The sequence below is a fragment of the Oryctolagus cuniculus genome, chromosome 15 (genome assembly GCF_051225735.1).
Source record: "Oryctolagus cuniculus isolate XC-2025 breed Fujian yellow rabbit chromosome 15, ASM5122573v1, whole genome shotgun sequence".
Taxonomy (NCBI): domain Eukaryota; kingdom Metazoa; phylum Chordata; class Mammalia; order Lagomorpha; family Leporidae; genus Oryctolagus; species Oryctolagus cuniculus.
In genome coordinates, this window is record NC_142881.1 from 88,037,839 (window position 1) to 88,055,565 (window position 17,727).

Here is a 17,727-nt window from a genome sequence, read left to right on the forward strand (position 1 = left end):
ATTTAGGAAATTGCGCGTACAGTGTGCTCCGGCATCAAAACATGTAACAGCTGTAATGAAATTTTATTAACTGCCTTTTCTGTTATAAATGGTATTGTCAAATGTATCTGTATTTTCTACATTTTCAAAATGATAGTTTATTTTTCCAAAAAACAAAAAAAAACAAAAAAAAAAACCAAAAACTACCTCATTCCCCAGAAACAGTAAAATGCGTGTACCCTCAGGTCTCAAGGGCGGCGCCCCAGCCACCTGCAGCCGCCCGGGAGCGGAGGGAGCCGGCGCCCGCGCACCGCCCCGCGCCGCCGCCCGGCCGCGCCCCCGGGGACCCTGAACGCGCAGTCAGCCCCGCAGACCTGCAGAGGGGGGACAGGGACGCCCCTGCCGGGGGCCCCCGGGAACCCCGAGCCACGCGCAGCCCCCGAGGGGGTCCGCCCCTCCACCCTGTCTCTCCCCGCCTGCAGGGGCGCCCGCTTCCTCCACCCCACGGCCTCCCCTGTGCGCGGACTCCTGCAGGCCGGGTCTTGGGCTCCCGTGTGCCCGCTGCGGACCCCACCCTCCGTGTCCCCCCGGGGGCGGCCTCCTCCGAGGTCTCCGGACTTAACGCCGCGCGGGTGGACCAGTCCCAGCGCCCGGCCCGGGACGGCTGGGATGAATGAGGGGCAGTAGATGCCAAGCAAAGCAGGTGGGAGGCGGGCAGGGACCCCCTGGGGAGGCGAAGTGCGGGCGGGGCCAAGCTTAGCAGGGGGCGTGGCCGGTGCCGCGTGGAGCGGGGCGGGGCCCGAGCGGGGCGGGGCCGCCAGCTGGCCTCGCGGCTGTGGCAGGTGCAGCCCCGGGTGTGCCAGGAGAGGCTGTGCGGCCATGCCCTCCTACACGGTCACCGTGGCCACCGGCAGCCAGTGGTTCGCCGGCACCGACGACTATATCTACCTCAGCCTGGTGGGCTCGGCAGGCTGCAGCGAGAAGCACCTGTTGGACAAGGCTTTCTACTAGGACTTTGAGCGCTGCGCGGTGAGGACCCCGGCCGGGCCGGGGTCACGGCTTGATTGGGGCGACGGGGTCCCGGCTGGGCGCACCTGAGAGCCAGGCGCACTCAGAGAGCGGTGCTGGGGTAGCGGGCGCAGCCTGAAGGGACCCCCGGGTGCCGCGCAGGTGAGGGAAGGACGGTCTGTAGGGCGCTTGCGTCTCCCTGGGGGGAGGAGGAGGAGGAGGCGAGGGGGGGGGGTCCTATCCGTCCTGTTCCCGAGCCCCGCGCTGGGTGGGGCTGCTCAGAAGCCCTGAGGGTCCCCGCCCTGCCACGGGGAGAGAGCGCAGTTCAAAGGAGCCGGGTGCCCTCTCTGTCCCCCTCTCCAGGCCTCGGTTTCCATAGCTGTGAAATGGAAGGCTGGCTTGAGTCTGGCCCCGGTCGGTGGCTCAGAGTGGCGCTGGCCGGTGTCTCCACACCTGGCCCGTTTTTAGTGTCCGGACAAGCCCCAGACGGAAGGAATAAGAGAAGCCAGGCCAGGAGTAGCCATCCCGTCCCCCAGTAGAATATACTCCAGGAAGGCCAGCCTGCCGAGACTGAAGGCTCCGTGGCGGAGGAAGAGGGAAAGCAGCTTCCTTACACCCCTCTTGGCTGGGGACCCTGGAGCCGGGGAAATTCAGGGAAGGCGGGCAGCTAGCATTTGCCCCTCGGCTCGCTCTGTGGGGCCAGCCGCTTCCCATGCCCAGGAGGCCGAGGCTCAGAAACCAGTTCGCGGTGCCTGGCCCAGTGCACAGCAGGTTCTCAGTGAATGACCGCGGGTAGTGGTCCCGGATGCACTGCCCTCTGTGACCTCCAGCCGACAATCTTAGACTTTCCCCAGCTCTCCTTCTCACCGTGTAGGTAGGTCAGATCACACAGAATTCCGCGTAACTTGCTGGGTTTGACAGACACACCTGGCGATTCCGCGTTTCTGTTGGCTCTAAGCCGTGGAGGTGTGTCTTAGGTCTGCAGACCCCAAAGGGGGCGAGTCATAGTCTCCTTTTTTGGGTTCTGAACTCCACGTGGGCTTCCTTCCTGCCCACCCCGAGCCTCAGAACTCCGAGGTAACTTGACATAGCACCTAGCCAGGTTCAGCATGCTGCTAGCCTGGTTTGGGCTTCCTTCCACAAGAGTTAGGGGTTGAGGATGAAAATCACCTAGAGCTTGGGACCCTCCCATCAGGGCACTGGCCCTGAGGACACTGGCGCAGTGGAAGTAATTGCTCATGCATCACCCAGGCGCTGATTTCCATGGATTCCCCAGAACCTAGGGGAGGGGGCCAGGACACAGATGACTTAGTGAACCCGCTGCTGCGCGCACGTCTCCACGAGCCAGCAGGGTGCGCTGCGGCGCACGGGTGCGCAGCCTGTGGGCTGCCTGCCCAGGAGGGAGACACAGAGATCCGGTGGTAAAGAGGGCATGGGTCGATGCTGAAAGCACGTCTTGTTCTTAGTCCCTCTCTCTGTCTCCCTCCCATGCAAATAACATCGCGAGTGAATACCTTGGTGAGAAACCCAGAAGCAAATTTTGGGAGAGCTTTGCATGTCACATGTGGGGGAGGGAGAGAGAGCAGGAGAGAGATCCAGCCAGCAGCAAAGCAAAAGGGGACTGCGCACTGCAGAGGAACCAGCTGGGGACAAAAGGCCCCTCACCCACCCCCCATGGAAGACCCCATCACAGATGATATTGAGCCCCTCAGAGTCCAGTGATCTAAACCCAGGAGAGACTCTGCCAGGGACCTTCTGCCAGGTGCCTGCAGGTGTGGGTGGAACAGGAGCTGGGGGGACTCCATTCTGTGTGCCAAGGGATCACCCTCCCTCCCCTCCCTCAGAGAGGTTTCGAGTCTCCTGTTCATGGGTCCCTGCCCACAGCCCGACCGCTGCCTCCCTCTGAGCCCTGCTGCCTTTTGTCCCAAGAAGCTGGACTCCTCTCTCCCTGCAGAGTGTCCCCCTGAGCCCCCACCCCGGGTAGCTGTTATTTGGAATGCATGGATGACACCTCTATGACAGGTCACGATGCTTGGTGGTTCACACCCAGTGCCAGCTTCTTGCTAATGCCCACCCTGGGCCCCTGCCACCCATGTGGGAGACCCAGGCGGAGTTCCTGTCTCCTGGATTTGGCCTGGCCCAGTCCTGGCTGTCGTTGGCCATTTCGGGAGAGAACCAGCAGATGGGAGCTCCCTGCCACTCCCCACTTCTCTCTCCCCCATCCCCCCTTCTCTCTGTCTCTCTTCTGGCCCCCGCCCATTCTCTCCACCTTTCAAATTAAATAAATCAATAATTTAGACTGGGACCCACTCCCCCTTACCAAGACTCCTTGGCACCAGTCTCTGAGGCCACTTCCCGCCCCCTCCAGCTACAGAAAAGCCACTTCCCCCGAAGCAGCCACCCCAGGTCCAGGCAGGCCTCCCAGCAGCCACTCCTGGGACCAGACCACATCCCAACTTCCCCCTGATCCACTTGCCCCACCAGCACCTAAATGTTTCCTGTCTGCTTCCGTCCTCACAGCCACTTCTCCAGGCTCACGGGGATTCTCCCAGGGTTCTGCGCCCCGGGGTTCGGAATTCAGAAGCTCTGTTTCTTCCTCCCATGTGCCATCCTGGCTAGTATTTTGGGCATGTGTGCCTGGGCGATCATAGCACTTAGGGTCCATGCTGGCTTGTGGCTGCTCATTTAGACTTCTAGGGGCACGCTGCAGGGGGGAGGGCTCTTGCTGAGAGCTGGCCAGGCAGGAGCTGCCCCCGCTCTCTGCATGAGTGAGTGGCGTGCTGGTGGAACAGAAGGGTGTGCCAGCATGGCAGGAGGCAGAGAGAGGAGGCTTCTGTTTTCCTGACCCTTAAGGCATTTGGGTCTGCCTAAAGAGCCCATGAGAGTATTTCAGGCATGGAAAGCCAAGACACTGGAAAAAAAAAATGACCTAAATGAAAGATCTCTGTGAGATCCCAGCGGAAAGAACGGGCCATCAAAGAAGGAGGTACCTTTCTCTGAAGGGAGGAGAGAACTTCCATTATGGCCTAGTCTAAATAAGATCAGAGTTGGCGAACTCAAGAGGCTTCCATAGCCTTGGCAGCTCATGGCAAGAGCCTCAGTTGATTACTGATGTCAAAAATAAGAGTGTCAATTGTTAAATAAACAATGGGGTTCACTGTGCACTTACTCCCCATGTAGGATCTCTCTCCTTAATGTGTTGTACTATGTGAATTAATGGTATAGCTAGTACTCAAATGGTACTTTATACTTTGTGCTTCTGTGTGGGTGCAAACTGTTGAAATCTTTATTTAAATTGAAAATGAATCTTCATATGAATGGGATGGGAGAGGGAGTGGGAGATGGGATGGTTGCAGGTGGGAGGGAGGTTATGGGGGGGGAAAGCTGCTGTAATCCAAAAGTTGTACTTTGGAAATTTATATTTATTAAATAAAAATAAGTCAAAATGCAAAAATAAAGAAAGAGGGGGGGGAGGGAGGGAGGGAAGGAAGGAAGGAAGGAAGGGAAGGGAAGGGAGGGAGGGAGAGAGGGAGGGAGGGAGGGAGGGAGGGAGGGAGGGAGGGAGGGGCTCACTTAAAACCAAACATAAAATGAAGTCCACTGCCCAGGTCATTTGGTCATCTATGATTAATGAAATAAAGTTCTCTGTGCTTCAGCCATGAAACTGCAAGATACCTCTTTAATAAGTAAAAACTATTCTCATTTACTAAATAAACAAGTGCAATTGCCCTGGACATTGTGTGTTTGATGAATTGAAGTTCTCCTTTCTTCTCCTGTGATGCTGAAAAAGGTCAGGATGAGCTGATGAAGGAGTTAAAAACCTGATGATGTGGGTTAGAAGGAACAGGACTGCAGTCCAGGAGTTCATCCTGGAGGGCTTCCCTGCTGTCCAGCACCTGGGGAAAATCTTATTCCTGGTGCACCTGCTGGCATACCTGGCCTCCATCATGGGAAACACGCTCATCATCACCATCACCTGGGCTGACCATCACCTCCACACACCCATGTACTTCTTCCTCAGCACTTTCTCCTTTGTGGAATGCTGCTTCATAACCACGGTGATTCCTAAACTGCTGGCCATCTTCCTGTCAGGGAGGCAAGTGATTTCCTTTGCTGCCTGCTTCACACAAGCTTTTGTCTTTATTTTCCTGGGGTCGACAGCTTTCTTCCTTATGGTAGTGTTGTCTCTGGGTCGGTACCTGGCCATTTGCAGACTTCTGCATTGCTTCAGCATCATGAGCCCCAGGGTGAGCTCCCTCCTGGTCACTGCCTGCTTCACTTTGGGATTCCTCTTCATGGTGGTCCCAGTTGTCCATCTTTCCCAGTTGTCCTTCTGTGGCCCCAGTGTCATCCCCCACTTCTTCTGTGATTTTGGGCCCTTGGCTAAGCTCTCCTGTTCTGACAGTAGATCTACTGGAATGTTGTTCTTCTACCTTGTGTTTCTGGGTCTTTTTACATGCCTCCTTGTAACCATCATAGCATACAGCAACATCATAGTCACCATTGTGCGAGTCCCATTAGACAGAAAGCTTTCTCCACCTGCTCGTCTCACCTCATCGTCCTCTCTCTCATGTACGGCAGCTGTCTTTTCATCTATGTGAAGCCAAAGCAGACGAGCAGGGTGGACTTCAACAGACAGGCTGCTCTGGTGAACACGGTGCTGACCCCAGTGCTGAACCCTGTCATCTACACCCTGCGCAACCAGCAGGTGCACCAGGCTCTCAGGGGTGCCCTGTGCAGGGGGAAGTAGAACCACAGCTTCTCAGTGGAGGGTGCAGCTTCTCCTAGATTGAATCGAATCTTCCAATATGCAGAATCTTCTCCATACTTGTAATTTATAAATGGCTACTTTGTTCACATATGATTATCTTAGAATAGGAGCTAACAGATCTTATACTCCATTGGGAAAGCTCTAATAGGCTGCCTATTATATGGAGATAAATGTATTATCTGGTATCTTTCTTTTATTGGTTTTAAATCAATGAGATTCAAACATTTTTAATGATGAACCTCATTAGTGAATCTATTTGATACACGTGGAATCTCAAAGCTAGGAGGCTGGTTTCAAGAATCTATTTTTACATAATTTTAATGATAGAGGAAAAAGTAATTATTAAGACTATTGTGAAAAAAGTCATGTGGTGTAGCGCTGTGGTGTAGTAGGCTAAGCCTCTGCCTGCAGTGCTGGTAGCCCAATGGGTACTGGTTCACATCCTGGCTGCTCCTTTTCTGATCCAGTACTCTCTGCTAATGGCCTGGGAAAGCAACGGAAAATAGCCCAAGAGCTTGGGCCCCTGCACCCATGTGGAAGATCCTGAAGTAGCTCCTGGCACCCAGTTCCAACCTTTGCATCCATTCTGGAGTGAACCAATGGATGGAAGACTTTTTCTCTTTCTCACCAAAGAGCTGAAAGATGTCTATGATGAAAATTACAGAATATTAAAGAAAGAAATAGAAGAGGACACAAAAATGAAAAAATGTTCATGAATTGGAAGAATTAATTTCATCAAAACATCCATGCTACCAAAAGCAGCTTACAGATTTAATGCAATCCCAATGAAATATCAATGGTGTTCTTCTCAGATCCAGAAACACTGGTGCAAAAATTCATATGGAAACATAAGAGATCATGAATAGCTAAAGCGATCTGAACAACAACAAAACAGTCAGAAGCATCACAACACCAGATTTCAAGACATACTACAGGGCAGTTATAATCAAAACAGCTTGGTATTGGCAAAAAGCAGACATGTAGACCAATGGAACAGAGCGGAATTCCCAGAAGTCAATCTACACACCTAAAACAAACTGTGAGTTTCACCTCAACCCAGTTAGAATGTGTGTCACTGAAAAATCAATAAAATAGTAAATGCTGGTAAGGATCTGGGGAAACGTTACCCTAATATACTGTTGGTGACAATGTAAGCTAGTACAACCATATGCAGTACAGTATGGTAATTCCTCAGAAATTTGAAAATAGATCTGCCATGTGACCCAGCCATTAGACTCCTGGGAATTTACCCAAATGAAGTGACATCAGCATATGAAAGAGTTATCTGTATGCTCATGTTTATAGCAGCTCAATTCACAATAGCCAAAATATGGAATCAATCCAGATGTCTATCAAATGTTGACTGGATAAAGAAAATGTGGTATACGTGCACTATGGAATACTACTTAGCTGTAAAAAAGAACGAAATCCTGTCTTTTGCAACAAAATGGATACAGCAGGAAAGCTTTAAGCTGAGTGAAATAAGCTGTGCCTAGAAGACAAATATCACATGCTTTCTCTGACCTATGGTAGTTAATCCAGAATATAAAAAATAAATGGGAATGAAATGGACGCTTTTGGTTTGATAGTTGTTTTAGCTCTTGCTTATACTCTAATGAGATTGTGGTCTTCCTACTTTTTACCTTTTGAATATTATGGTTAGTGGTGCATTAAGCCTGTGATTATGGAGTGGACTGCAGTTATGTATTTGAAAGGAATGAAGAAAAAAAAAGGAAAGAAGAGAGGGGTTAAGGGAGGAAGGAGATAGAGAAAGATGGTCATTTATTTAGAATTGTAACAATAAAAATAAAATCTGTTCTCTTTATATTAATAAAGTTTTAAAAATAAAAAACTAATTTGTTGGAAATGTATATTCATATTTTATTTAAAAATTGCAAAATAAAACAGAGTTATCTTGTATACCTTTTGTCCAGTTTATTCAAAGAGTAACATCTTGCCACACTATGGTACAATATCTGAAGAAGTATTTTCACATTGATACAATTGAGAAATTCCCACCATCAAAAGGATTCTTTATTTTAAACACTGAAAGCCATATCTACATTCTAGTTCCATATTTTTGTGCAATAACTTTCATTTTTTTAAAAAGAACAAGTATATGTATTTATCTCAAAAGCACAAGAGAGACAGGAACATAGGAAGTCTTCCTTGTGCTGGTTCATCCCCCAAATGGATCCAAAGGGCTGGGCCAGGCTGAAACCAGAAACCTGGACCTCCATCTGGTTCTTCCATGTGGGTTCAGGGGATCAACCATTTGGGCCATCTTCTGCTGCTTTCCCAGGTGCATGTTTTGGGAAGTGGTGCATCTGTGTTTTGAATCAGTGCTTTAAGATATTGGAATCAAGGTGGAGCAGTAGAATGCTGGCCATTCCATACAATAATTTTTAAGTTGCCTATACTTTTGCGCTCAATGTGAGTGTCCATTGGCACTGCATAGTTGTTCTATATTTCGTAATCCACTTTCTCCATCTGTTTCTAACTGGTGTACCTAGCCCAGTCACATTCAATGTACTCATGTAATTTTGATGCCTCATGCCTGCCTTCCATTTTATTTCTTGCTCCTTATCCTCTCTCTTCTTTTCATTTTCTTATTTTCTTTCTCCTGGCTTCTTGTCTGTTGTGAACATTTTGCTTTCACAGTTCTGTTTTCACTCGTCTACAGTACTTTTCAGCATGCGTTTTGTGCACAGTACTTTTCTTTGTTTAGTATGGTATTTTAACTGATTCCTCTAGATGCCATGTCCTTTCTGTTCAGAGAACTTCCTTGGACCATTCCTTTAGGATGTCACCTGTTTGTGACAAATGCTTTGATTTCCTTCATCCGAGAATGTCTTTATTTTCTCATCACTCCTATGGTATCTAAAATTATATACACTAAGAGTTCTCTTCAACACTCTTGCATTTTGTGTCACTTCTTTCAGGTCCCTGTCATTTTTTTTCCTCATGGGTAGCATGTTTCTTCCTCTTTTCTGCTCTCACGTGTTTCTTTTGTTTTAGACTACCAATGGCCACCATCTGGAGTTTTCAAGGGAGAGGGAGAGGGAGAGGGAGAGGGAGAGGGAGAGGGAGAGGGAGAGGGAGAGGGAGAGGGAGAGGGGAGACTCCCCCTGTTTGGGAGTCACCCATATTCGTGAATCGCCTGGGAGTTCTTTCTTCCAGACGTGGAACAATTCTGCCCTGCTTCTTCTCTTTCCTTGACTCTGAAGATGGGAAAGATCTTTTCCACAGTCCCATGGATCCATGAGGTTCTGTTTCATCATAGTGTCTTTCGACTGAGGCGATTTGAATTAATTTTGTCCTACATTCCAGTTCACTAAGGTGTTCCCTCTGTGTCCTCCTTATGCCGGTGAGCTCCATCATTATTGCCTTTTCCACTTCCAAAAAAATTGATTCTTATTCATGTCTTCTATTTATTGGATGAAATGTTTTATATTTTTGCTGAAATTTTCTAATAAAATTTTAAGAGCATTATTATTACTCACTAAGCATTTTTATGCTGGCTGCCTTAAAATTTTTGTTGTAATGGGGCTGGTGTTGTGGTGTAGTGGGTTAATCCTCTGTTTGCAATGCTGCAATCCTACATGGTTGGCAGTTCAAGTCCTGGCTGCTCCACTTCTGATTCAGCTCTCTACTAATGTACCTGAGAAAGCAGAGAATATGGCTCAAGTGCTTGGGCCCTTGAAATCATGTGGGGTTCTGGAAGAAGCTCCTGATTTCAGCTGGTCCCAGTCCTGAGCATTGCAGCAATTTGAGGAATGAACCAGTAGATGGGAGATCTCTCTCTCTCTCTCTTTTTCCGTGTGTGTGTGTGTGTGTGTGTGTGTGTGTGTGTGTGGTGTATGTCTCCCTCTCCCTCTGTTACTCTGCCCTTCAAACAAATAAAATAAATCTACAAAAATAAACTTTGTTGTATCATGCTAATATCGGTCTCATTTTCATGTTGGTATATATTGATAGTCTTCAATCCAAAATCATCTTGGTTTTAGTTCTTGATATAGCAAGTAATTTCCAGGGGAAATGTGGACATTTTGAGTACTATGTTATGAGATCTGGCTGTTATTCAAACCTTGGGTTTTATCTGCCTTTGACACTGCTGAGGCAGAGTTAGGGGAGTTCCAACTCATGGTTGCCTGTGGGTCCAAATTTCTTACTTGACCTATCAATGCTCCCCCTTAATAAAAATGCATTTTGGAAAATTATAAGAGCTGGGAATTATAGGTATTATGCTTCTAATGATTTTTGTGAGGGGAACTTCATATTATTATACTTATTATTATACATATTATTATACATATATAATATTATTATACAAACATAATGAAAGATCAATTGTGATACTTGTGTAATAATTGACTATTTCTATCAGTGTCCAATTAGCAGCCACCAGTGACCCTAGAGGAATGGATATTGGTCTCTAGATGGCTTTGTTCCATCTTTTATTTTAATGATGTCGTTTGCCCACTGGTCTGGGTGACTACAGACTAGTGTCACGAGACAGACCAATGCCAAATATATGATGGGAAACTTAGACACAGTTTCATTTCTTCTTTCAATCTTATAAGCAACCTCCTGAGTGTGTGGAAGTGAAGCAGTGGGAAACCCAGTGCCCTGGGATGCATTTTAGAGACCCACAATCTATGTGGAAGGCTCCTTGTCTCCTTGCTGCCCTGGAGTGTGGTTCTCAGAAAATAGGGTCTTTTTCTGGGGCTGACTGGGTGAGGAGTAGGAGCAGGCAGGGATCTGGGAGAGCTGTGGCCTCTAGTAGGCAATGAGAGCTTTAGGAGGGCCAGTGGACTCACACCCAACTACAGAACACTTGGGAAAGATAGGATCTGCTTTCTTACCCAAAGGCAAATTTGCCACTAAGTTGTCCTTTTGATTTGCCTGGGTTTGAAAGCTCTGGGTTCCTTGGAAATGGATGATTAGAAGATAAGATGCACATGTTGACCATTTCTCAGGACAGATAAAGGGCATCGCAAGTACAAGTGTTTATTGTCTCACATTTCCAGCAGCTTAGCCTAGCAACTGATTTTTCAGAAGAGTGAAGAGCTGCAGAGAGAGAGCTGGTGACTAGGAACTGAATGTGGGTGAGTACATGGCCTTGGTGGCCTGGGTCATCTAATCATTCATTTGTTGTAAACTGAAGCAGAGTCTGATCCTCTTCAAGATCTTTCACAGTGAAAGGACTGGGGCTGTTGGCTTTGGCCAAACCAGAGAGACCATTCAGAGATCTAAGGTGAACATTAATCAAGCAGTGTGCTGTCTCAGCAGAGAGTAGTCTATGGATTTAAAGAGCCAAGGAGAATATTCATTCTACATAAGTAGACTGTAGGGGGGGCAAGCAATCATAAAATATTTGCTGGCTTCACGTCATACCGTTGCTCTTTCTAGCTCGTGGCGTGCATTCCTTAAACATAGATAGAGAGTGCACCAGAAGATTCAGCCCTCGATGACCACTTAGCATGGGGTGGAAGGAAAAGCACCTCTGTTAGTGACCGATGTTGGTCTTGGGTGAATAGAGGCTGGGCAGAGTCTGAAACATTCCACTTTGTGCTGCTCTGTGACTCCAGTAATCTAACATCACTTACTGGCGGAGTAGTTAAGGCCACGTAAAACTTTTTCATCAAATTTTGAAATAAACCCTAAGACCTAACGATGGAAATTTTTGTAGAATTGAAGAATTTCACTGCCAAAACTGTTTTTAACAATATTTCTACTGTAATATTCATCTTATGACTGCACAATGTGAGTTCTTTTGAGCAGTGTTACAGGGTGTGTTCAGATACATGGCCAACAAGAGCCTCAGGTGATTACTGACTTCATAAATAAGAGTGTCAATTGTTAAATCAACAATGGGAGTCACTGTACACTTGCTCCCCATGTAGGATCTCTGCCTTAATGTGTTATACTATGCAAATTAATGGTAAAAATACTACTCAAACAGTACTTTCTACTTTGTGTATTTGTGTGGGTGCAAACTGTTGAAATCTTTACTTAGTATATACCAAGTTGATCTTTTGATTATAAAGATAATAGAAAATGAATCTTGATGAAGAATGGGATGGGAGAGGGAGTGGTAGTTGGGATGGTTGAGGGTGGGAGGGAGATTATGGGGGGAAAAGCCACTATAATCCAAAAGTTGTACTTTAGAAATTTATATTTATTAAAAAAGTTTAAAAAATAAAATAAAACTGATACATGGCCAAAGGAAGACTGTTTTACTACTTGGCAATAGACTGTATAGGAAAATGAGTAATGCTTTTAAAATTGCACTGTTATTTATGCAGACTTGTAGTTGCAATAGAATTTTACTGGTACAATATTTTCAGGTTTATGCATTCTATTCATAGATTAAAAATCACTTACCTTTATTAGCATGAGGGAAAGATATATATAAAATCTTAAGTTCTTATAAAACATGGGATGGCTAATCCTCTGCCTGTGGCGCCAGCACCCCGGGTTCTAGTCCCGGTCGGGGCGCCGGATTCTGTCCCGGTTGCTCCTCTTCCAGGCCAGCTCTCTGCTGTGGCCCGGGAAGGCAGTGGAGGATGGCCCAAGTGCTTGGGCCCTGCACCCGCATGAGAGACCAGGAGAGTCACCTGGCTCCTGGCTTTGGATCGGGCAGCATGCCGGCCGCAGCAGCCATTTGGGGGGTGAACCAATGGAAGGAAGACCTTTCTCTCTGTCTCTCTCTCTCAGTCTACTCTGCCTGTCAAAAACAAAACAAAACAAAACAAAACAAAACAAAACATGGAATGAGCATTTAGCCTACTGATTAAGATGTTACTTGAGATGCCTGCGTGCCAAATTTGAATGCCTAGGTTTGAGCCTCGCTTTAACCCAAATATCAGCTTCCTGCTTATGCAGTCCTTGGAGGCAGTGAGTGATGGCTCAACTAGTTGGGTTTCTGCTAAACATGTACATGAGGGAGACCTTGTTGAGCTTCCAAGGCCCAATACTGGCATGGGGCAAAACCAGATATTTTGTGCATTTGTGCTTTGATCAGTAGACTGAAAACTTCTCTTACTCCCTCCTATACAAATAATAACTACCTAACTAAATTAAAAAAAAAAAAAAGTACTCACACTCAAAAAATAGTGTAATCGCCCATGCTATTCTGTTAAATGAAATAAATTTCTCCTTTCTGCAGTTGTGACTTTGGAAAATAGCACTGGAGAGCAGGTGAAGAAATGGAAACATTGACGATGTGGGATGCATGGAACAGGACAGCAGTGCAGGAGTTCATCCTGGAGGGCTTCCCTGCTGTCCAGCACCTGGGGAAAATACTGTTCCTGGTGCACCTGCTGGCGTACCTGGCCTCCATCATGGGAAACACGCTCATCATCACCATCACCTGGGCTGACCATCGCCTCCACACACCCATGTACTTCTTCCTCAGCACTTTCTCCTTTGTGGAATGCTGCTGCATAACCACGGTGATTCCTAAACTGCTGGCCATCTTCCTGTCAGGGAGGCAAGTGATTTCCTTTGCTGCCTGCTTCACGCAAGCTTTTGTCTTCCTTATCTTGGGGGCAGCCATCTTCTTCCTTATGGGAGTGTTGTCTCTGGATCGGTACCTGGCCATTTGCAGACCTCTGCGTTACTCCAGCATCATGAGCCCCAGGGTGTGCTCCCTCCTGGTCACTGCCTGCTTCACTTTGGGATTCCTCTTCATGGTGGTCCCAGTTGTCAGTCTTTCCCAGTTGTCCTTCTGTGGCCCCAATGTCATCCCCCACTTCTTCTGTGATTTTGGACCTTTGGTTAAGCTCTCCTGTTCTGGTACCAGGTCTGTTGAAATGTTGTTCTCCAACCTTGTTTTTTTGGTTATTTTTATACCCTTGCTTGTAACCATCCTTGCGTACAGCAACATCATAGTCACCATCGTGAGGCTCCCGTCAGCCAAGGAGCGACAGAAAGCTTTCTCCACCTGCTCGTCTCACCTCATCGTCCTCTCTCTCATGTACGGCAGCTGTCTTTTCATCTATGTGAAGCCAAAGCAGACGAGCAGGGTGGACTTCAACAGACAGGCTGCTCTGGTGAACACGGTGCTGACCCCAGTGCTGAACCCTGTCATCTACACCCTGCGCAACCAGCAGGTGCACCAGGCTCTCAGGGGTGCCCTGTGCAGGGGGAAGTAGAACCACAGCTCCTCAGTGGTGGGTGTAGCTTCTCCTAGATTGAATCGAATCTTCCAATATGCAGAATCTTCCACTTGCTTGTAGTTTATAAATGTTCACTTTGTTCATGCTTCTCTTAGATTAGGAGCTAACTGATCTTCTACTCCATTGGGAAAGCTCTAATAGGCTGCCTTATATTGAGTTAAATATAATATCTGGTATTTTCTTTTTATTAGTTTAAATCATTGAGAGTATAATTTTTTCATCATGAAGTTCAAAGGCTAAATGCATAAGGACTCTCAAAGCTGGGAAACTGGTTTCAAGATCTGCTTGTTGTAATTTTGAGGTTGAGAAAAAGTCGTATTTATTAAAAATATTATTAATTCAAGGCTGACTGATCCTTGTAATGATACTGAATTTTGAAGAACAATACACACAAACACACCTACACATATGAATGATATTCTATCAAGAAACTAAAATGACTCAATACAATTGTTTTCAATGTTAAATTTTCCATATATAAATGTAATAGAATTATATATCTTTATCTTTTTAAATTTTTTTATTTTTTATTTATTTGACAGGCAGAGTTATAGACAGTGAGAGAGAGAGACAGAGAGACAGAGAGAAAGGCCGCTACACCTGGCACTGCGCTGATCCAAAGCCAGGAGCCAGGTGCTTCTTCCTGGTCTCCAATGCAGGTGCAGGGGCCAAGCACTTGGGCCATCCTCCGCTGCCCTCCTGGGCCACAGCAGAGAGCTGGAGTGGAAGAGGAGCAACTGGGACAGAATCCGGCGCCCCAACCGGGACTAGGACCCAGGGCCATATGGGATGCGGGCACTGCAGGAGGAGGATTAACCAAGTAAGTCACGACTCCAGCTGTATATCTATATCCTTGAATGATTATCTTTGGATATCCCACAATAATCTTTACAATTTTTTCTAAGATGAAATTGCATAAAAGTCCCTAGTAGAAAGTCCCTGTGAATTCCATTGGTCTGCAAGGTTGATTTCAGTACTCAAAAATCTGAACATCAAGGACCTGATGCCAAGACACATTGTGAGTTCTGGAACAAGGAACTGGATAGTAAAGTTTTTTCCTGATATATAAAATTAAAGAAATTGAGGGAACTTTACTTAGAGGTGGGAAAAGTCTCATCGTGGCTGTAACTCTTTCCAAATGCACCTATGAACAAATGTTTTCATTGTGGAATAAGAGGTTAGGATGTTATCTCTTTAGTCCATTATAGGATTAATGTGAATGACATTGTTGCCATGCAACACATTTTTATAAAATTATCACTGGAGCATGACACAGGGAAGATGATGGAATATTTTAATTGCAGAATTCATGTTACAACTGTAACTTAGGTATAAGAAATATTGATCATAAATGATGGATTGTAGATAAAACCCTGTAGCTACAGATGGTTTGGTATACTTGGTTAAGGGAAATTGATTGTATTTTGCTTCGACCACATTTTTCTGCAGTTGTGAGGATAAAAAACGATTGTTATGAAGTGTTTAGGGACACAGTGACAAAAATTTTAAGAATAGACTTAACTCCACTAACAACACAAATTTTTGTTTACCAAATGAGTATATAACTTCCATACAATTTTGTTAAGTATTCCTTCATTTTTGCATGTGTGGTGAAGGTACTACTTTGTGATAAATTTCGCCCATAATGACATGAGCTACATTGTTATTGTTTCTTTATCTTTAAAAATTTAAAATGTTAATCTCATGTAATGTATTATCTTCAGTACACAACTTTGAAATAAATGGAACAATATAAAAGCTTTTCAACTTACTTTTCCTACAAAGTCCATAGTTTAAAATTTCACTGCAAGTGATTAACACTATCTGTTTACCACAATTGGGTACATTACAGCTATCCTTCAGTTTCCCTATCGATTAGTCTATTGATGGACATTTGAACTGTTTCCAACTTTTGTCTATTGTGAGTAGCACTACTATGAATGGATGTGTCTGTGAATTTACTTGAATTTCTGCTTTCAATTCTTTTGGGTGTAATGTAGGAGAGGAAACATGGGGGAAGTGGAAATGGGGAACGAATGCTTTTATAGGTAGGGGGTTTCCTTTGGGTTTATAAAATAATTGGAATTAGATAGAAGTGGTGATCACATAATATCTTGAATATACTACATGTCACTGAATTGTTTAATTTAAAATGATAAAATTCCATAGACGTTTACTTCAAAAAAATACATAATTCTGAAAGTTTTCTAGCCCCTTGAAATTTTTATCATGATAATCAACAGTCCTTTTTAACTAAGATGACAGAGTAGAAGAAATCAGTCTTCACCTTTCCCAACCCCTTTCCAAATAAAGACGGGGATCCAAACACCAACATTCCCCTGGGAAGACTCAAGGCTCGAATGGAGAATCTTCAGTAACACAGAGTAGAAACTCACGGGGAATATCACCCAGGAAGGTCATTGCTGAGACAGGCACGTGAGAGGGGTCACAACATGGCTGAGGACGGAAGAGAGAGGCTGAGACTGAAGGCATCAGTCCCTGGGGGAAACAACAGTGGTCTAGAGAGCCCGCTCTACAGAGGACACTGGCATCTTTTGTCACTGAGGGGACAACGGCTGTTCCTGCTGGGAACCCAGCTGCACACACCTGGCCCTCAGGAAGCAGCCACTGATGTTGCCCTTTGTGACCTGAGCTGTCACTTCCTCCACCCTGTGCCTGCCCCCGACCCCGAGCCTTGCCTTCCCCATGAGTGCTCACAGGGTAGGCCTCAATGCTGTGGTTAAAGCGCACACACCAGGCCTTATACACGAGCAGTTGTGGTGGTGAGGTAGTTCACAGCCTGAGCCCCAGATCCAAGGTCTCTCTGTGTGCTCCCACGCTTCACAATGCAGCTCACTGACATGGAGCTAGTCCAAACTCTGGCCCAAGTATCAGACTGTGCTACATGCACTCAGCTTCAGATACTGCAGCCACCACCAGAGTGAGAAGCTAGTACCCTGCGTTCTGGAGTCAAGGTCTGTAACTTGGAATACCAGCTCAGCCTCGGTGGAGAGCGAGGCCAACCCTTACTACAAGGGACAGAAGCTCCTCATACTTCCATGTTTGCATCCCTATTCCCTGGCTGCTTAACAAGCACCTGTACCTAGCATTCTATTATTAACAGTCTGGGAACCTGATACTCTGGCCATAGTACTGTCCCTCCCCACAGCCCAGAGATGGAGTTCCTTCAGGGGTGCCCATGTTGTATGCCTCATCCTTGTGGCTCCTCTGACACCAGTGACTGTGACACTATGAGTGGGCCTGCAAGGCATAAGCAATGCCAGTAAGGATCCCTTATGCCTCAGCTTCCCTGTGTGGCAAGAAGAGGTGAGGAAGACCCTTGAAGTCATTACTATTGAAGAACACAGTGGCCCTCAATGTCACTGCACACAGGCACTTATGTCACCCACAGTGTCAGCTGACAGAGCCGCCCAGCGACAACACCGCTGCACCTGCAACTGCTGCCCTCCATCCTGAATGTGCTCTCCCCCTCCCCTTTCTCGTAGGGGAAGATTTCTCCCCGCAGAGATCAGTCTGTATTGACTGGAGGAGGGGACTGCTCTTCCTAATGCACACTCGTCCAGGTTAAGGCAAGAAAGCAAGGGGAACTCACATCACTGAAAGAATACAATTTCCCAGTAGGTGACACCAAAGACCTGGACATCTACAACCAGCTAATAAAAAACTTGAAGTTTTTTAGCAGTGTTGAAGGAATTTTAAGAAAATACAAGGAAACAATTGAATAATCTCTAGAAAACATTAAACGATCCAAATAAAACCTAAAAG

At 46.4% G+C, this 17,727-nt stretch overlaps 2 protein-coding genes across 2 annotated transcripts; both read left to right on the forward strand.

Moving 5' to 3' along the window:
• Positions 1-2,096: 2,096 nt before the first annotated feature.
• LOC100350863 (olfactory receptor 6C4) lies at positions 2,097-5,737 on the forward strand. Its single transcript, XM_017338468.4, is given in 3 exon segments — positions 2,097-2,110; positions 4,829-5,502; positions 5,505-5,737. Coding segments are annotated over 3 exon segments (921 nt in total).
• A 7,232-nt stretch (positions 5,738-12,969) lies between these two features.
• On the forward strand, positions 12,970-14,011 carry LOC100350606 (olfactory receptor 6C4-like). The gene has a single exon (XM_002722532.4). The coding sequence runs from the start codon at positions 12,970-12,972 to the stop codon at positions 13,915-13,917; it is 948 nt and encodes a 315-aa protein (XP_002722578.1). The 3' UTR covers positions 13,918-14,011.
• Positions 14,012-17,727: the final 3,716 nt, after the last annotated feature.

What these genes read in the sequence shown, in the direction of transcription:
- LOC100350606 (XM_002722532.4), top strand. Translation starts at nt 12,970, where the DNA reads ATGGAAACATTGACGATGTGGGATGCATGGAACAGGACAGCAGTGCAG.